Here is a 17,183-nt window from a genome sequence, read left to right on the forward strand (position 1 = left end):
ATTGGCCATTTAAATTGACCAATTTTCTGAACAAAAAAAAATTCTGTAGAATTTATACATAGGATCTTGCTGGATCCACTTCCCTGACGACTTTCTGTCTATATTCCCCTCTGTAAAGTGGATTTTTGCTTGTATCCTTTCTTGATGTAGTCTTCAATAGAATAACCAAAACAATCTATTTTTGAATTATTATGCATGATAAATTGGTCTATGTGCATTAGTCTATTAACAAATTATTGCCTCTATTTTCAAGTTTATTAGCATATATTAATTGTACAGAGTCTCTGAATAATTTAATGATAAATAATAAAATTTACATGTTAAAAAATCCTGAACAATGGCCTTTTAAAATGCAAGCACAATTAATTGGGCTAGCCATGTTGTCTTGATAATAGAAGTGTTTTTGTTAAGGTGCTTTGATTTCAGAATCAAAGCAAATATAGCACTGGGTGGATTTTTTTCCTTAATTTTTAAATTTCTCTATGCTGGCAGAAGGTTTCACATTATGTTTCATCATTTCCCCCCCAATAGATAACTGCTAATCATAACTGTAAATGAACTTTATTACCAAAAGGAATTTTATGTAATAAAAAACCCTGTAAATTTTGTGATTGAAAGTCCTTAAAAGTTGTCTATGTTGAATTTTTTCTTTAATAAAACTATATCATCAAATGTATTTTGTTAATAAAGCATTGTACTAATGACTGTTACAGATAGATTTTTTAATAGAGATATTTCTTTTATATATTGTTAGTCTGCTGTGTTGTTTTATTGAGTTGTTGTGTAGCTCATGAATCACAATTCATATGTTGCTAATTCAGCAAAAAGAAAGGGATTTCTTTGATTTTTCTCAAACTTTTATGTAGTTCAATAAACCTTAAATATTTGTCTTGAAAAAATAATCCCTTATGTATTTACTATATAATTCAAGTATTTTATGAAAGCTAATATATTAAGATTTCTATTTATATATGCATATGTATTTGTTTAGGTTAAAATCAGCCTTTTAAAAGAATCTCTGCAAGAATTTAAATATTCACAAGCAATTAACCTATTAGATTTTGATTGTCGAAACTGTATGTATACTGAGGGCGGGACGTTTGTTCCAAATTCATTTATTTTATGACTCTTATGTTTTTGACAACTTAATAGCAATTATGGAAACTTGGAGGTGTTTGAAGACTAATTAATAGAAGTCACTGTGTCAACAGCATTTGTGTGTGTGTGTGTGTGTGTGTGCGTGCACACACATGTGCACATGTGCGTGCATGCATTATAGTCCTGAGGCCTGAACTCAGTTTGGGCACAGTCCCTGAGGTTTATTTGTTCAAAGCTAGCACTCTACCACTTGAGCCACAGCTCCACCTCTAGTTTTTTTGGTGCTTAAGTGGTGATTATAATCTCACAAATTTTCCTACCTGGGCTGGGTAGGAAAGCAGTCCTCCAAATGGTGATCTGCAGATTGCTCAGCCTCCTGAGGAGTTAGGATTACAGGTGTGAGCCACTAGAACCTGGCAACAAGCATTAAAAATTACCTTTAGTTTACAAAGAACAGAGCAGCCTAGTATTACATCTTGGTCAATGTCACCCCTTTCAACATTGTCACCCATCCCTTCCTGCCCACCTTGCTCCTCTAGACAGCTAGAAGGAGATCTCACAGTCTCTCTGAAAAATCTCAGACATGGTAGTTACCTCAAGTAGATTTTATTACTTGTGTGCTTGTTTTTGGATGAGAATACCACTACGTGTAATGTGTTCTAGAATCTTTCAAACATACCTTTTATGTTTCCCAGAGATTCCAGGAATTGAAATTCAGTTCACTAGGCAGATTGTGTTAGTGACCACTTCATTACACACTGTTTCTAGGATCTCTCCATACCCAACATGCAATTCAATTTTGACTCAGGGACAGAATACCTCAAGGACTAATAAGGTCAAAGGATCATTTAAGCTTTTCTTTTTTCAAATAAAAATTATTTAGTCATCTGATTTTCAACATAAAACAAGAGAAACCAAAAAGACCTCAACAGGATATATTTATATATTTTTAACTTTTCAAAATATTTGATATTTGTAGGGCTGTTTTCTTTCTTTTTCTATATTATCAAGGTGATGGGCAGAGGGGTTACACTCACATAGTAAGGTAATACGTACATTACTTGCGAATTTTTTACCCTGTCCCTCATTTTTCTTCCCTCCTCACTAATCCCCCCTCAAGTTGTACTGATCATTTCCAACATACTGTCTTGTGAATATCGCTGTTGCATTGGTTTGCCCCTTGTCCTGAAGCATAGAGCTGTTTTCTTGTAGAAATTTTTTTGACTTTGCTGCCACCGCATGGCTAAGGGAGTAATTAGATTTTTTTCAAGAGTAGAGATACAGTACCAAAAAGAATGATCACAGGGAAGTCATTAACTATGATATGCCTCACTCATATAGTGATTCTTTTGGTCATTTGTTCTTTAACATAGGTTCAAGAGTCCTATCCATGACTCACAATTTCATTTTCATAAGTATATCTATCACTGTTATATCTTACCTTTCTCAACTGTGTTGGCACTTTGAACTAGATAATTCTTCAAAATATTTTTCCTTCTTTTATATGCACTAATTCTCACCACAGAAATCATGTTGTGTTTCAGCTCTGTGCTGTCTGTCAGTGGCAAGGCTACCACAAATTGTTTAACTCATCCATGCCTCAGTTGCCTCAGATATGAAATATACATAAGTCTATACAATTGGTGTACAAACTAAAATGATGTATGTAAATATTTTGACTTTGTGTCTGCTATCAGTAATCATTTATTCTCAAGGGCATTGTATTTTCAGTTTATCTGGTGTTTGGAACTTAGTAGATCTGAGGTTTAATAAATACTAATTGGTAAATTGTGTCTTCCTTAGTTTAAGTTCAGTTTTTAAGGATAAAGTTTAACAAAATAGTTCATGCCCCAATTGTACATAATTTGCAATTACTTATCCAAAGAACTTGGAAAACATATGTAATGTCTGCTGTGAAAGCCATAGACCAGCTTGAGAATCTCAACTACAATTGATCAGATGTTAACTTTCTGAAAGATAAGTAGCTAGCTTTACCTTAATTGCTCTATGTGCTTTCCTTCCTGCGGCAGGAATGCAAATCCCTTCACGGGGAGTACTTTGGACGTGCCTGCGGCCATGATCACCCCTATGTCCCAGATGTTCTGTTTTGGTCTGTAATCCTGTTCTTTTCCACAGTCACAATGTCAGCCACCCTGAAACAATTCAAGACCAGCCGATACTTTCCAACCAAGGTACTTACACAATAATTTTCCTGATCTAAATATAAATGACATACAATATGTATTCTTCAGGACACTTGATGCAATGACAGGAGGAGAAAAGGCATTGTGTCAAGGACCTGTTTAGTTAGAGGTAGGGTGTGGAAAGCGGGGAAGAGTGCTAGAGGTGACAGGGAGGAGGACAGAGTTCTGCAAGCTTTTTCCTGGTTGCAACCGCAAGGATTAACTCACACTTTCCCACTTAAGTTTTTTTTGGAAATTCAAACCACACTGCATTACTGATTGGCACGTTTTTGCCCAGTGAGCAGTGGGAAGTAGTCCAACCTGACAAATACCTCGGAGAAGCCACTGTTACTTCTCTAATTGGGAAAGCCCTGAAAGCCTCATTGGAACATTATTCTTTTTCCATTTTTAAAGCGTCAGTCCCTCCCCTAACCCACCATGTTTCATCTGCATATTTGGAAAGGAAAGTAAACAGAGAAACAGCTCAGTTCAATATTTAACACTGCAAAGTAACACCTATAATGTCTGATTCCGCCAAAAGGAAAAAAAAAAAGGAAAAAAAAGAAACAAGAAAATGAGCTTTTTAGGGTTGAGCTATAAATTTTGATAAAAATTCCACTCTAGGAAAATGTTTCAAGAACTGTTCTTTCCAGAGAAGGCTTCTTTTCCTATCACTTTCTTCTTCCTGAGGTGGAAGATCCATTTTCTTCTCTCAAAGCATATTCTGACTAATTCAAAACCATATTTTATGTTTATATCTGTTGAAGTAGTAATTTTAAGTATATTGTAAGTACTTAATACATATCATGAAGGAATTCTAATGACAGTTTTTGCTTATATGAGTGTTTGGTCAAAATGACTTTACAAATGAGAAATGGCTTGAGCAACTGGTTATATAAAATATATCATCCATCCATACACACACACACACACACACACACACACACACACACATCCCTATTACTAGAGTTTGAACTTGGGGCCTTGAACTTGCTATGCAGGTACTCTACCACTCAAAACATACCTTTACTTCCTTTTGACTTTGTAAGTTTTCAGATGATGTATTGAACTGTTGCCAACGCTAGCCTGGCCTATGATATTCTTCCTTCAATGTCTCTTTTCACTAGGATTGTAGGCATGGGTCCACATGTGGCCTAGCATACATATTAAGTTGAATAAAGTTTAAATTTGCCCTCTCTATTGAGCACATTACCAGCCACCACACTTAGATCCTAGATAAAATAAAATGTTAAGATTTTTTAAATAAAAACATTATTTTTATGGTGCTGTAGATTTATCATATTAAAATGTTACCTGGGTGAAAAAGAAGCCTAAAATTCAAACAAATTTTGCTCACAAAACCTTATTCTGTGTTTTAATTTTTCACATGTTTGGGTTCATAATAAACTTGGGTATTAAATATATATTGAAAACGGCATGAACACCACTAGGGCTACTCTGTAAGTCTTCATTCTGGAAAGGTTGAGTACATACTCATCTTAATGATAGAGATACGTAACATGTATTCTGTCATAGCTAATAGTAAAATATAAAAATACATAAAATATATTATTATATTATGTATCATTTATAAGTATTCATAATGTGTGACTCTAGGTTATGGTCCTGAGTATTTTTGATATCTATAACTCACTCAAGTGACAAGTGTTTTCATTATTTTTAGGTTCGATCCATCGTGAGTGATTTTGCTGTCTTTCTTACAATTTTGTGTATGGTCTTAATTGACTATGCCATTGGGATCCCATCACCAAAACTACAAGTACCAAGTGTTTTCAAGGTGAATTTATTATACTTCTCAGCACCTATTTACTTTTTTATGTCTCTCTATATAATATTCAATAATATGCAAATCCTAAAAAAACAAAGAAGCATTTTGAAACTAAGAAGAAATTCATTATCTTGAGGCAGAATTATACAATGGGAAGGGCTTAAAAGTCAGATAAAAATAGTCTCTGAATAGAATAGGTATGTGACCTTGAACCAGTAACTTATCCTTTGTATGCCCCTTTTTTCTCATTTGTCAAACAGGGCTGGGAACACCCCCATAAAGTTGTCTCAATGAATTCCTTTGGGACTCATCTCAGACATTATCCTTGTTTAGATGAAGCTGACCCTTGTTAAGCTTTAGATGTGACTAAATTTTAATTTTTAATTGTTTCACTCTTCCTATATTTCCATATGCCTATGTATAAAATAACTTATGTTATATTGAAACATTCTGTCCATTTGTCTGTGGCTCTAAGCTGAAAAAAAAAAGACTCTGATTTGTCTTTCTTAGTTCTAGACCCGTGGTCAATGTACTATTTGTAAATATAAATATATTTGACAATAGCACAAGGTAAATATTAATAATAATTTGTTTTCTTGGTTTATCAGACTTTAAATTCCGTGTGTACCACTTAAAGATACTTTGGAACTTTGAGCAATTTACTAGATCACTCTTTGCTTTGATTTTCTTATCTCTGTCATCTTTTTTTGTCTTCTTTTTTGGTTGGTCATGGGGTCTGAACTCTGGGACTGGGCACTGTCCCTCAGTTTTTCAGCCCAAGGCTAGTGCTCTACCACTTGAGCCATAGCACCACTTCCTGCTTTTTCTGCTTATGTGGTGCTGAGGAATCGAACCCAGAGCCTCACACATGCAAGGCAAGCGCTCTACCACTGAGCCACCTTCCCAGCCCCTCCATCATCTTTAGAGTGCTATATAGAATGAGTTAAAGTAGTTCAAATAATGCCTGTTACCTTATAACACATCCTGAGTATCAGGATTTATTGTAACCCACTTGGCTTGCAAGTTTATAATTTCCTGTTAGAATCTATGGCTTTTAATTTAAGTAAGCATTCATTAATCACTACTAATATATATATATATATACGCTTGATTTTCTCAGCCCACTAGAGATGATCGTGGCTGGTTTGTTACACCTTTGGGTCCAAATCCATGGTGGACAGTCATAGCTGCTATTATTCCAGCATTGCTTTGTACTATTCTAATTTTTATGGATCAACAAATTACAGCTGTCATCATCAACAGAAAAGAACATAAGCTAAAGGTATTTGTTAACATCCATTTTAATGTAAATAATTCTAATTTAACTGGTGGCAATCAATGTTCAGCAGACTTACCTATATTCTGCATTTATTTCTACAGCAAAATATTTAAATGGTGTTTATAGGTTCATAATTGTTATTTTTATAATTGTTATTTTTAAAACTACCTTGTCTTATTATTTTTATCTCATAATAAGATAAGGTAGCTTATAAAAATAACAATTATAAAATAACAATTATGAACCTATAAACACCATTTAAATGTTTTGCTGTAGAAATAAAATGCAGAATGGGGGGGAAGGGGGCAGAAGGGGGTGAGAAGGGAAGGGATAGGAAGGGGAAACAAAGGAGGAGGCAACAATGCTTGATAAGAAATGTTCTCATTATCTTGACCATGTAATTGTAACTCCTCTGTACAGTATTTTCACAATAAAAAAAAGTTATTTGTAGAACTTAACTAAGCTCTAAAGTCTGAGGCCTTACTTTTTGGACTTAAAAAACAAAGCATTGTTAAGGTCCTAATTTTAACATATTTAATGCATATTAATCAAATAATCCTGGTCATTACAACTTTGCTGACTTGTCTTACATCTGGGATTTATCTATTCCTTGATTTGATCCTAAGCCTATCCATTACATTGAATTCTTGTTAGAAAAAGTTACACTTACAAATACAAATTACAAATGTAATTAGGGAATTTAATTAGATTTTTTTCTGTCATTATTATTCTGTTTTTAATGCCTAAAACAGCCAATGTTACAATTTTAAATGACTTCTTTGTGTTTCAATGCAGATTTTTTTTCATTTTTTTGTTCCATTTCCATTATCTGAGGTTAATTATACAAAGCAGTTTCATTGTGATATTTACATATATGCATACAGCTTGCCTCAATCAAGTTCATCCCCTCCATTCTTCTTTCTCTTCCCCTCTTGTTAGAACACTATGAACAGATTTCAGTGTTCTATTGTCACATATGTATATAAAGTTCTTTGAACATATTCACATCCCCAAACTTTCTACATTTTTTCTACTCTTCTTGCTGGCATTTAACCCCAACAGAACTTATTTTCCTTTCCTATCATTTAAGGACTAGATCCTGCACATGATAGAATGATATTTATCTGGTTTATTTTTTTAACATAATGATCACTAAGTCTATTCATTTTTCTTTTATTTTTATTTTCCATTTATTGCAGTTTTTAACTTTACTTTTCAGAAAAAGAATACACATGGATAGCTATTCCCTTTTATTCTGTCATTTGGTAGCTATGGATTATCTAAGTTTTTCACTATCATGCAATTGTCTGACACAGTGAACACTTCCATTTATAGGTATACATGAAACAAAATCAATGAAATGACTAAATGGTTAAAATAATTAGAATATACACAATTTCATTTTGTTCCAACTATCTTAACCTATCCTTTAAACTCTAGATTAGAAGGAGTAAAACCTACTTTGCTAAGAAGGCATTTGGAGCATGTGTTAAAGAGAACTTGTATCTGTATTTTGTGGGGTTCTATACTGAAGTTTGACTCACAGCCCTTTTTCTCAGGTAGAGTGTCACATAATTTTCCCAGGGCAAGTTTTGGACTCCAAGGATCACAAGAGTGAACCACCACACTAAAAAGGAAGGGATGGGGGAGAATACAATTTAATGCATACCCCACATAATTAAGACAGTTGAGGGGAGGAAAAGGATTGGGAAGGATGGGGAAGAATGATGGAAGGGATGACATTGATCGCGATGCATTGTATTCATAAACTGATTTGTTGAATGGTCACTCCTTAGCACAACAACTTATAAATAATTTTTTAAAAGGAATATTTCTCATTTTCTTTGGAGATTGTAACTAAGATGCTTAGCACCTTCCTTCCCTCTTTTTTTAAAAAAAATGTGTCCAACTCATTTGGGGCATGTTAAGTAAAATATTTAATAATCCTTAGAGATATATTTTTAAGCTTATTTCAAGAAGCTCTAAGAACTAGAGCAGTGGTGTGTCGGTCCAATTTAACAATCAGGTTAACAATCATTCTCTGTCTACAAAATAGTGACTTTGATTTATATTTGCAGATTTCTGTGATGTGAATATTACCACTATAGCCTGTTTTGATTTATTAAAAATCACATTAACTGGAAGGAAATATTTTATTTTTTGTTAAAATTATCAACACATTAACTAATTGCAATAGGTGCAGTGGAACATTTAATTAATATCAGTATTCCTCACAATCAAAGTCCTGAACTGATAGAGAAGGATCATGCCTCAAGAACATTACAGTCTATATGGTAAACTCATCTGATTTGTTGATTTATTACATGTTTTCAACCAAATGTAATAACATATATAAGTAAATAAAATAAAAAGACTTTATAATCAAAAATATAAATGCCTCCCTGTGAATTAATGGGCTCAGTTAATCTGGAGAGGATCTTAGGCAGTCCCATGTTATTACTGTCAGTCCAGTGCTTGGCTTGCTTGTTCCGGGCCCTTAGTTTTGTGAAAATATTCATCTCCTACAGAAATGATGTTTGAAAACATGATAAAATGTATAGTACTCTCAGGCCCCAAGGAATATGTACCAAACTTAATTCAAGTGGTAAAATGAACATTTTTAGAATTGTTGAAAGTAGCATGTCCTTAGCAGAAGTTGGGTGGCATTGTGGGAAAAATGAACCAAATGTGTAGCACAGCATTAAACCCTAGTCATCCCCAGCATTCACAAAGACTGTCTCCTTTGTATACCATCAGATATAAGAGTCTGTCTTACATGGCAAGTCTACTGCTAATATCATACCAAACAGGGAAAAACTCAAAGCCGTTCCTCTAAGATCAGAATGAAGACAAAAGCTTCTACTCTTACCACTCTTACTCAATATGGTAGCAGAAGTTTTAGCCAGAGCAATTAGGCAGGGAAAAAAAAACAATAAATAAAAGGCATACAAATTAGAAAAAAAAAGCCAAATCATCCCTGTTGGCAAGAAAAGTTTTAAGTTAAATAATTGGTTCCCACAAATCACATTAAGTTCTCATTAAGTTAGTTCTCATTGTAAGCCACTTCTCTAGGCTAAACAGCATTGGAAAATCCAAGTTATTTTTATAATTACTTTTTGGAATAAGAAAGTCAGATTTTCAAGTTTAGTAGCCTTATTATTAATTGTCACTAGTTTGAAATATTTACTTTGAAATAGCATTCTACTAAGGAAAATAACACCACAACTTGATTGCTGATGTCATTGATCACTAATTAGTTAGATCTATAAAACAAGTTTAAACACATTATATTGTGTTTTTCTGCTATTCTCTAAGATATAGGAAGAATTTCATACTACTGAAAGCATATCTATTTATTTTCATTTTAAAGTAAGACATGATTTTCGTTTTAAAATCAGGTTATAAATGTTAACGGATAAAAGTGAAAATACTGTAATTACCTAGAAATAGTGTTGTTTCATTTAGACCCAACTATATATATTTTTTCCCTCCCTGCCTCCATCACTAATTCCTTCCTACCCTTTCTTTTCTTCTTCCCTCTTTCCCTTCCTTCCTTCCTTCCTTCCTTCCTTCCTTCCTTCCTTCCTTTCTTTCTTCTTCCTTCCCTCCACCTGTCTCCTCATCCTCCTCTTTTCACTACTTTCTCATTCATTCCTGCTACAGATTTAACTAGAGAATTACCACTGAGTTACAAATCTAGTACTAAGTAAAAATTTCCATATATTGGGCTGGGAAGGTGGCTCAGTGGTAGAGCACTTGCCTTGCATGCATGAGGCCCTGAGTTCAATTCCTCAGCACCACATAAGCAAAAAAAAAAAAAAGCCTTGGTTAAAAAAAATTTCCATATATTGCTTTTTTCTTTTAGGAACATTATCACGTTGATCATTCATATCAATTATTTTTAATGAGTATGTAATATTTTATTAAATGGCATATATTAAAATTAACTGAAGACAATATATTGGGAAGACAATAAGCCAATATAGTTATTGTTTAACTTTTAGCAGAAGAAAGGCAAAAATAAATGTTTTGATGAAATTTTCTCTGTGCACAGTCTATGATTTCAGCTATTTAGGTGTTTGTTTTTAAGTATTAGTGGAATCATGTCAAAAGAAATTGATAGTAAATTAAGATGATTTTTTAAGGGTGATATAATTATTTTCTTAGTCATTGTGTATCTTTGCTCTATCCAGGTCTTTTAACCCTATAAATCATTGCCTACACTCTTGCTTCTTGTGCTTCATGAGCCTATATTGAGCCTGTGCCATTCAAATCCTTCCCAAAGCTCCAGAGTGACACATTATTTCCGACTGTACATAGAGTACAGAAATAACTAAAATAGCTGGGTGCTGGTGGCTCATGAAGCTGAGATCTGAAGATCATGGTTCAAAGCCAGCCCAAGCAGGAAAGTCCGTGAGCTCATCTCCAATGAGCCACCAGAAAACTGGAAGTGGCACTGTGGCTCAAGTGATAGAGTAATTGCCTTAAGCTGAAGAGCTCAGGGCCAGAGCCCAGGCCCAGAGTTCAAGCTCTATGAACAACAACAACAAAGTGTATAACTGAGCATCTCAAATACTTCTATTCATAGAATGAAATCAAAATTAAAATATTTAGTATATTGTCATTGAAATAAACCCAAGGCTAGATTTGTAAACCATTTAAAAAATATTGTAAAGGTGATGTACCAGAGAGATTACAGTTACATAAGTAAGATATTGAGTACATTTTTTAAAACAGTGTCATCTCCTCCTTGATTTTCTCCCAGTTTTTCCCCTCCCAACCCCATTCACCCCGAAATTGTATAGTTCATTTTCAACATAGTGGCTAGTGAGTATCACTGCTAAATTGTTCACCCTTCATCCCACTGTTCCGTGTTTCCCTTTCCCCTTCCAAATCAGATACATTTACATATATGACAAAAGGAATGTAAATCTAAAACAGTGACAAAATGGGAAAAGCAGAAACAGAAAGAGCCATAAAAAGTAAAATAAAAAATCCTTTTGTGTACATTTCTTGAAGTTCATTTTGATAAGCATCATTTTGTATGATCATATGCACATAGCTATTGAGCCTTTGTGATCCTCTCCTAAGAATATCCTCCTTTGTTCTCACTGTGTGACTGTTTAGAGTGCTGCTTAATTAATCATATCCAAGTGTAATTATGTGTTTTATAATCCATTGGTTTTACTTATAGATTTATAGGCACATTCTAATTATTACAAACGAGGGAAACCATGCAACCTTTTTAGTATGCAAATAAGTAAGTATAATCAAAAAGGTCATATTTTTGCCCTGTAACATCATAGATTTAGTGAAAGTAGAGGAAATCTGGCTTCATCAGAAACTCTGCTGTGTGCCACAGGTAGTCATTGTCCTTGCTCACACTGCCATCCAAGCTCCTCCTTAGATAGAGATGTTTTTCAAAGCAAGTTCCTTCTAGTGAAGACATAATTTATCTACTGTGAAAACTTACTTTTGGCCTACAGCCCTTGCCATCTATAAACTTCGCTACAGTATAGTTCATTGCTGCTGATTTTCTTGTTAACAACAAAAATACCACTTTCTCAGAACTCTACCCAGAATAACAGTTTGTTCCATGGCTGTTCTCCCCGCCTGTTGTTTCATGAAATGTTTGCAAAGTCTCCTGGCTTTGGCTTGAACCACATTGTCACAAAAAAGATTTTTTTAGTATATCCCCAGACCACAAGTTAACCACATTTCCACATTTTACTTATTTTTCTTTTCTTACTTGAAAACCCATTTTTTCTTGGTTGACAAATTCCTTGAAATTGCTTTAATGAATCATATTTCCTGGTTTCTATATGGAGCACCTTGTACAGTGTATATATACTCCAGGTATATTTAATCCACCATCACAGATATGGACCATCTCAGAATTCACTTTATTCTTTGTTTCCATCAAACATATTTTAGATCTTTTCATTTTTTTTTGTGTCATCCATCACCCAAAGCTAGTTTTGTTTTGAATGATATTTTTCATGACAATTGTGTCACAATTCATGACAATTGTAACACAAAAGTGTTACAATGTATACAATACAAAGGTTTGGGGCTTCATATGGTAAAGCCCAACTCACCAGTTAAGTGACTTATCACAAGCTGCAAATGAGGAAGCAATAATTAGACAAAGCTCTGTTCTCAGGGTATGTCAAGATCCTTTAGGACATTCAAGAATGAACGAAGCTGTATTTATAAAATCTGAACATAAAAATGTCATTAGAAATTTTTTATATTTTGATATCTAGAGATCTGAATCCACACTCTAGCATTTGTTTGTTTGTTTCTTCCTTAGAGATGTGAGCTAGGCATAGGTTAACTGAATCTCTTAAAAAAAACACATTAAAAGAACAGGTTTTTTTCCCCCTAAAGCATATTCTTTCAACGTCAAATGAGAGACATTATCTTGAATAAAAGAAAGTTTCTGTTAAGATACAACTGTGGGCTTTTCTACATGTTTCTGTAGACAGTTCAGGCTTCTTTTGACATCATTTTTAATAAACAGCAATACAGTCCCAGTTCACTTGAGTAAATGAATGCATTTTCAACATTCATTTGGCACCATATTCTCTTGATGATTATGGCATTTGATATGTTCTTTTTTGCCCTCTTTGTCAGCCTGGTTCTTCATGTCAATCTATAGTCTTTTATGTGGTTAACTTGACAGATGCAGGAAATTGCTGCCAAGCTTTGAAATGAGTTTTTTCAGCAGTGGCATCTGGGTATCAGATGGTCCTCTTGGCTGGCCTCTTGTCTTGCTGCATGTTGGTTTTAGTGGGGTCTGGTGTAGCATCACCTGTTGCTATGCTCCCTTTCCCTCCCATATGTCCATTTCCCATGATTCATGGATGAATGTGAGAATAAAAGCTCCAGTTCTGTCTGTATTTGAGAAAAAAACATACAGAAATATGTTAGAAGGTACAGAGTTCTCTCTCTGACAAAGGGATACTTCCCTTTGGCTGGCAGGCTTATCAGCTAATAATTTGGTTACAAAGACCAAATTTTTAAAGACAGTTTAAATAAAAAGCAAGAAGGATGCTGATTAATTAGTGGAAGTGCCAGGACTGTTTTATTTTCTTTGGTTTTCACTGAGACAAGATGATCTCATTGTTGTACAGAATAATCCAGGAGGAAGTTATACATTTTTTTATTTTTATGATGTATTTGTGTATAACAAAGCTAGCTTTGTACATTTCAAATTTAAATTTCTAACTCTAAATCTAGAATTTCACTCTTTACATTTTATCATCTTTGAAAAACAGCTCTTCGGAGAAATACTAAATCATTCTCACAAAGAGTACTTTTTCATATTATTAGTCCATGGTATGAAAAATGCCCAAGTTCTATTCTCAAGGCTTTTCTCTGTGTTTGTCCTTCTCTGTTATTTACATCCTGGCCACCATATTTTCTTATTGCTTCTGCTCCTTTCAGCACTACTACAACTTTACAATGCTCTGGGGCACAACCACATGTACTTCCTCAGAGCTAGGTAGCTGACTATTTAGAATCTGCATTCCCTATATCACTTTTACTCTAGAGGTCCTAGAACAGCACACCCTTACAATCACTTAAGACATTGTCCTTTAAAGGGATCAACACTTGTGTTCTATGTGATGGAACCACATCTTCCAAAATGGTTTGCAGAAAGACCAGGAACCCATATGACCCGAGTAAACTGTCTCCCTATGCCTTTAGAGTTATGCAAATACCAGGATGATTCTCTGACTTTTATTAATAAAAATCTTTCCTGAATTACTTGCAAAGAATTTTCCAAATACATGTTTTCCAGGGAAATTGAGAGGAAAGTTTTCATTTGAGTGAGCTCTAACACTGCCTGAGCTAAGTGACATAAGGAAAGGCTACCACTGAATTGTTGGCATTCCAGTAGGAAAGGTCCTTGAGTGAATGTTTCCCATTTTCTCCTTGTTACCATTGCTCAGAGCTTTATAATTTGGCAAAGATAAGAAGGAGAGAAAGGAAGTACATGTTACTTTAATGATCCTTTCCTTAAGAAGTCAACAACAAAATAGCACAGAGAAAAACATCACATGGCAATTATATAACAAATATGATGCTTCACCCTTCAGGCTATGAGAACTTGCCGTGAACTACAAACTGGGTGCAGTTTGATAAACTGCCTCTTAAAAGGCCAAGGTTATTTTTATTGAAGAAATGGCCATTTTTTCTCACCATCACATCCAATTTAATTGCTGTATTTATTTTTAGAATTACAGTTCTTAAATTTAATCCTGAAATGTTTCAGTGATGTTTCCATTTCCTATTAAAAAGTCAATGTGTAAATTTTATTAATTGCTTCTTGTGTGTTAATGGTTTGCTAAACCTATGGTCAATATTGAGAAAAATATGGGAGATTTATCTGCTACTAAGAAACATAATTTTATTTCGCAGTCTTAAAATGAGTAGAAAATGTGTTACTGTTCAACTGCTAAAATATGATAATATCTAACATTGACTAGGTGTTTACTACACAGAAACTGTTATTCTAAATGAATTGCAAGGTTAGAAAACTCAATTCTCTTAACTGCTCAGTGAGGTGCTTTCTATTTATCATTAGCAGATTTTTTTTTTTCAGATAGGAAAAAGAAGCCCAAGAGGTTAAGTGATTTGTCAATGATGTTGTTGAGTCAGCTTTTAATCCCACAGAAGTCTGTCTTCCAGAACCTACACCCTTAACCCTTTATTTCACTTTCTCTTGTGAAATGGTATTTTGTTGTTTGCTTTTGGTTCTTTTTTGGCGCTATTGTGGATTGGATTCAGGGACATATACTTATTTGTTTTTTTTTGCTCTACCACTTCAATCACAACTTCAGCTCTGCTTTTTGCTGGTTATTTTGGAGACCAAGTCTCATTAACATTCCTTCCTGTTCTGGTTTCAAATAATAAACTTTTGAATCTCAGCCCCCTGAGACACTGAGCTACCAGCGCCTTAGCTTGAAGTTACATTTTTAAAAAATTTAAAAGCTAGATTTGGAACACAAAAGAAGCCAAGTTTCTCATTACCAAAAACTTTGTATGTACTTTTTTATCCCTACATGACACCATGGGCAAAAATAATGATTTTCTTCCTCATCGACCTGAGCTAGTTATCCTGTCACTAGTACAAGTCCTCACACCCCCATTGCATTTGAGTTTCCTCACTTTCCTTTTCTATGTGCTTCTTGGAAAGACTTTAGTTTAATACAGTTGGAAGGTGGGGATGGTGGGGTAGAGTAGCAGAGTAGCTGATTAGTGGTATTGGAATAGCTTACAGAGGAGACAAAACTACCATTTTAAGTTGGGACTGAGTTGCATTTCTCAAGGGGAAACAAAATGAAAACAGTATATTGAGATAAAATGATTGCAATATATTGAGATAAAAAATAAGTACAACTAAGGGAGCTTAGGCTGTATGATTTTATTTTACCCCAATAAAAATGTCACTCATTGAGAGTTTATCTAGAGGGGATTGGCCATAGAGGGCCTCTCCTGTTTTGTCAGGAAGTGGTTTCAATTCACCAGGCCATCTTTGGTGTGCTGTTGACAAAGTGCCTTTTCTTTCTTAACAGAAAGGCTGTGGGTACCATCTGGACCTGTTGATGGTGGCCGTGATGCTTGGGGTGTGCTCCATCATGGGCTTGCCTTGGTTTGTGGCTGCCACCGTCCTCTCCATCACTCATGTCAACAGCCTGAAGTTGGAATCAGAATGTTCGGCTCCAGGAGAACAGCCGAAATTTCTTGGCATTCGAGAACAAAGGGTTACTGGGCTTATGATTTTTATTCTTATGGGCTCATCAGTCTTTATGACCAGTATCCTGAAGGTAATAAAATCTGCCTTTATAAATTCATGAGACGGCAGAATATATATTTAATATCTTCATTTGAATATAAGGCAAAAATTAAAAAATGTGTCATGGCAGATGATGACTGTGATGAACATCTTTTGTCATGTTTATGTGATTTTTCATCTTTACTTAAAATTAGGTCCTGCATTTTAGGATACTTAAATATATAAAACTACACTGGTGAAGAGTAAAATTTGAAGTGTAAATTATTCTAATAATTTAAGATAGTGATCAAGCTATAGAAAAGTCATTTCTGACTGACTGATGACCTAAATTCACTGCAGGGCCTACACAAATTAAAGTTTGTATTAATGGCCACTTTTATCAGCAATTAATATCTACTATCAATCTGAGTTGTGCACATGAGCACAGCTGTGGACACAGTTGCATGAATAGTTTTCTGTTTTTTATAGTAAAGTCTCTGTAATGACTGCCTAGATATCATCATTGTAGACAATTATTTTTTTCACATTTAAATAACTGAATCCATTTGAAAAGCAGTAGAGAGTAGTTGTTTTATCATGTAATTTTGGTAGATATCCCCAAATCACATTAGAATCTATCATTAATTTTTGTTGCCTGTAATTGAATTATTTAATACTTTATGCCAGCTTATGTGTATTTAATCATTGAAATAAGTACAATTTCAAGATTTAACTTCTGTCATAAAGCAATTACAGATATTTCCTGCTATTTCAATAAAAAGAGACCACTTGAGAAATTCATATATTTAGAAATGTCTGACTCAATATAAGACTACCTTTTTAAATGGAACTTTAATTTCTCACTTTAATCCAAATTCCTTGCCATGGTGAAATAAGATTTAAATGATCTTTAAAGTAATGTAATAGTTAATATTGGTTGTAGTATAATAGTTTATATTATTGTTACTTACGTATCATGTGGTTTTAAAAATAGTTTTGACCCTTTAGATACTTATAATAGCACTATAGTTGTCATCTTTTAATTTTTTT

General features: G+C 34.1%; 1 protein-coding gene across 5 annotated transcripts in view; it reads left to right on the forward strand.

Moving 5' to 3' along the window:
- The window catches only part of Slc4a10 (solute carrier family 4, sodium bicarbonate transporter, member 10), a 287,203-nt gene that overhangs the window by 244,332 nt on the left and 25,688 nt on the right, over positions 1-17,183 (forward strand). For all 5 annotated transcript variants that reach the window (XM_013027648.1, XM_013027633.1, XM_013027641.1 and 2 more), the window contains 4 exons: positions 3,129-3,290; positions 4,966-5,079; positions 6,191-6,352; positions 15,934-16,185. In XM_013027648.1, coding sequence (XP_012883102.1) covers positions 3,129-3,290; positions 4,966-5,079; positions 6,191-6,352; positions 15,934-16,185 — 690 coding nt within the window. The remainder of the gene's footprint in view (positions 1-3,128; positions 3,291-4,965; positions 5,080-6,190; positions 6,353-15,933; positions 16,186-17,183) is intronic.

This window comes from Dipodomys ordii, unplaced genomic scaffold, assembly GCF_000151885.1.
Source record: "Dipodomys ordii isolate 6190 unplaced genomic scaffold, Dord_2.0 Scaffold5, whole genome shotgun sequence".
Classification (NCBI taxonomy): Eukaryota; Metazoa; Chordata; class Mammalia; order Rodentia; family Heteromyidae; genus Dipodomys; species Dipodomys ordii.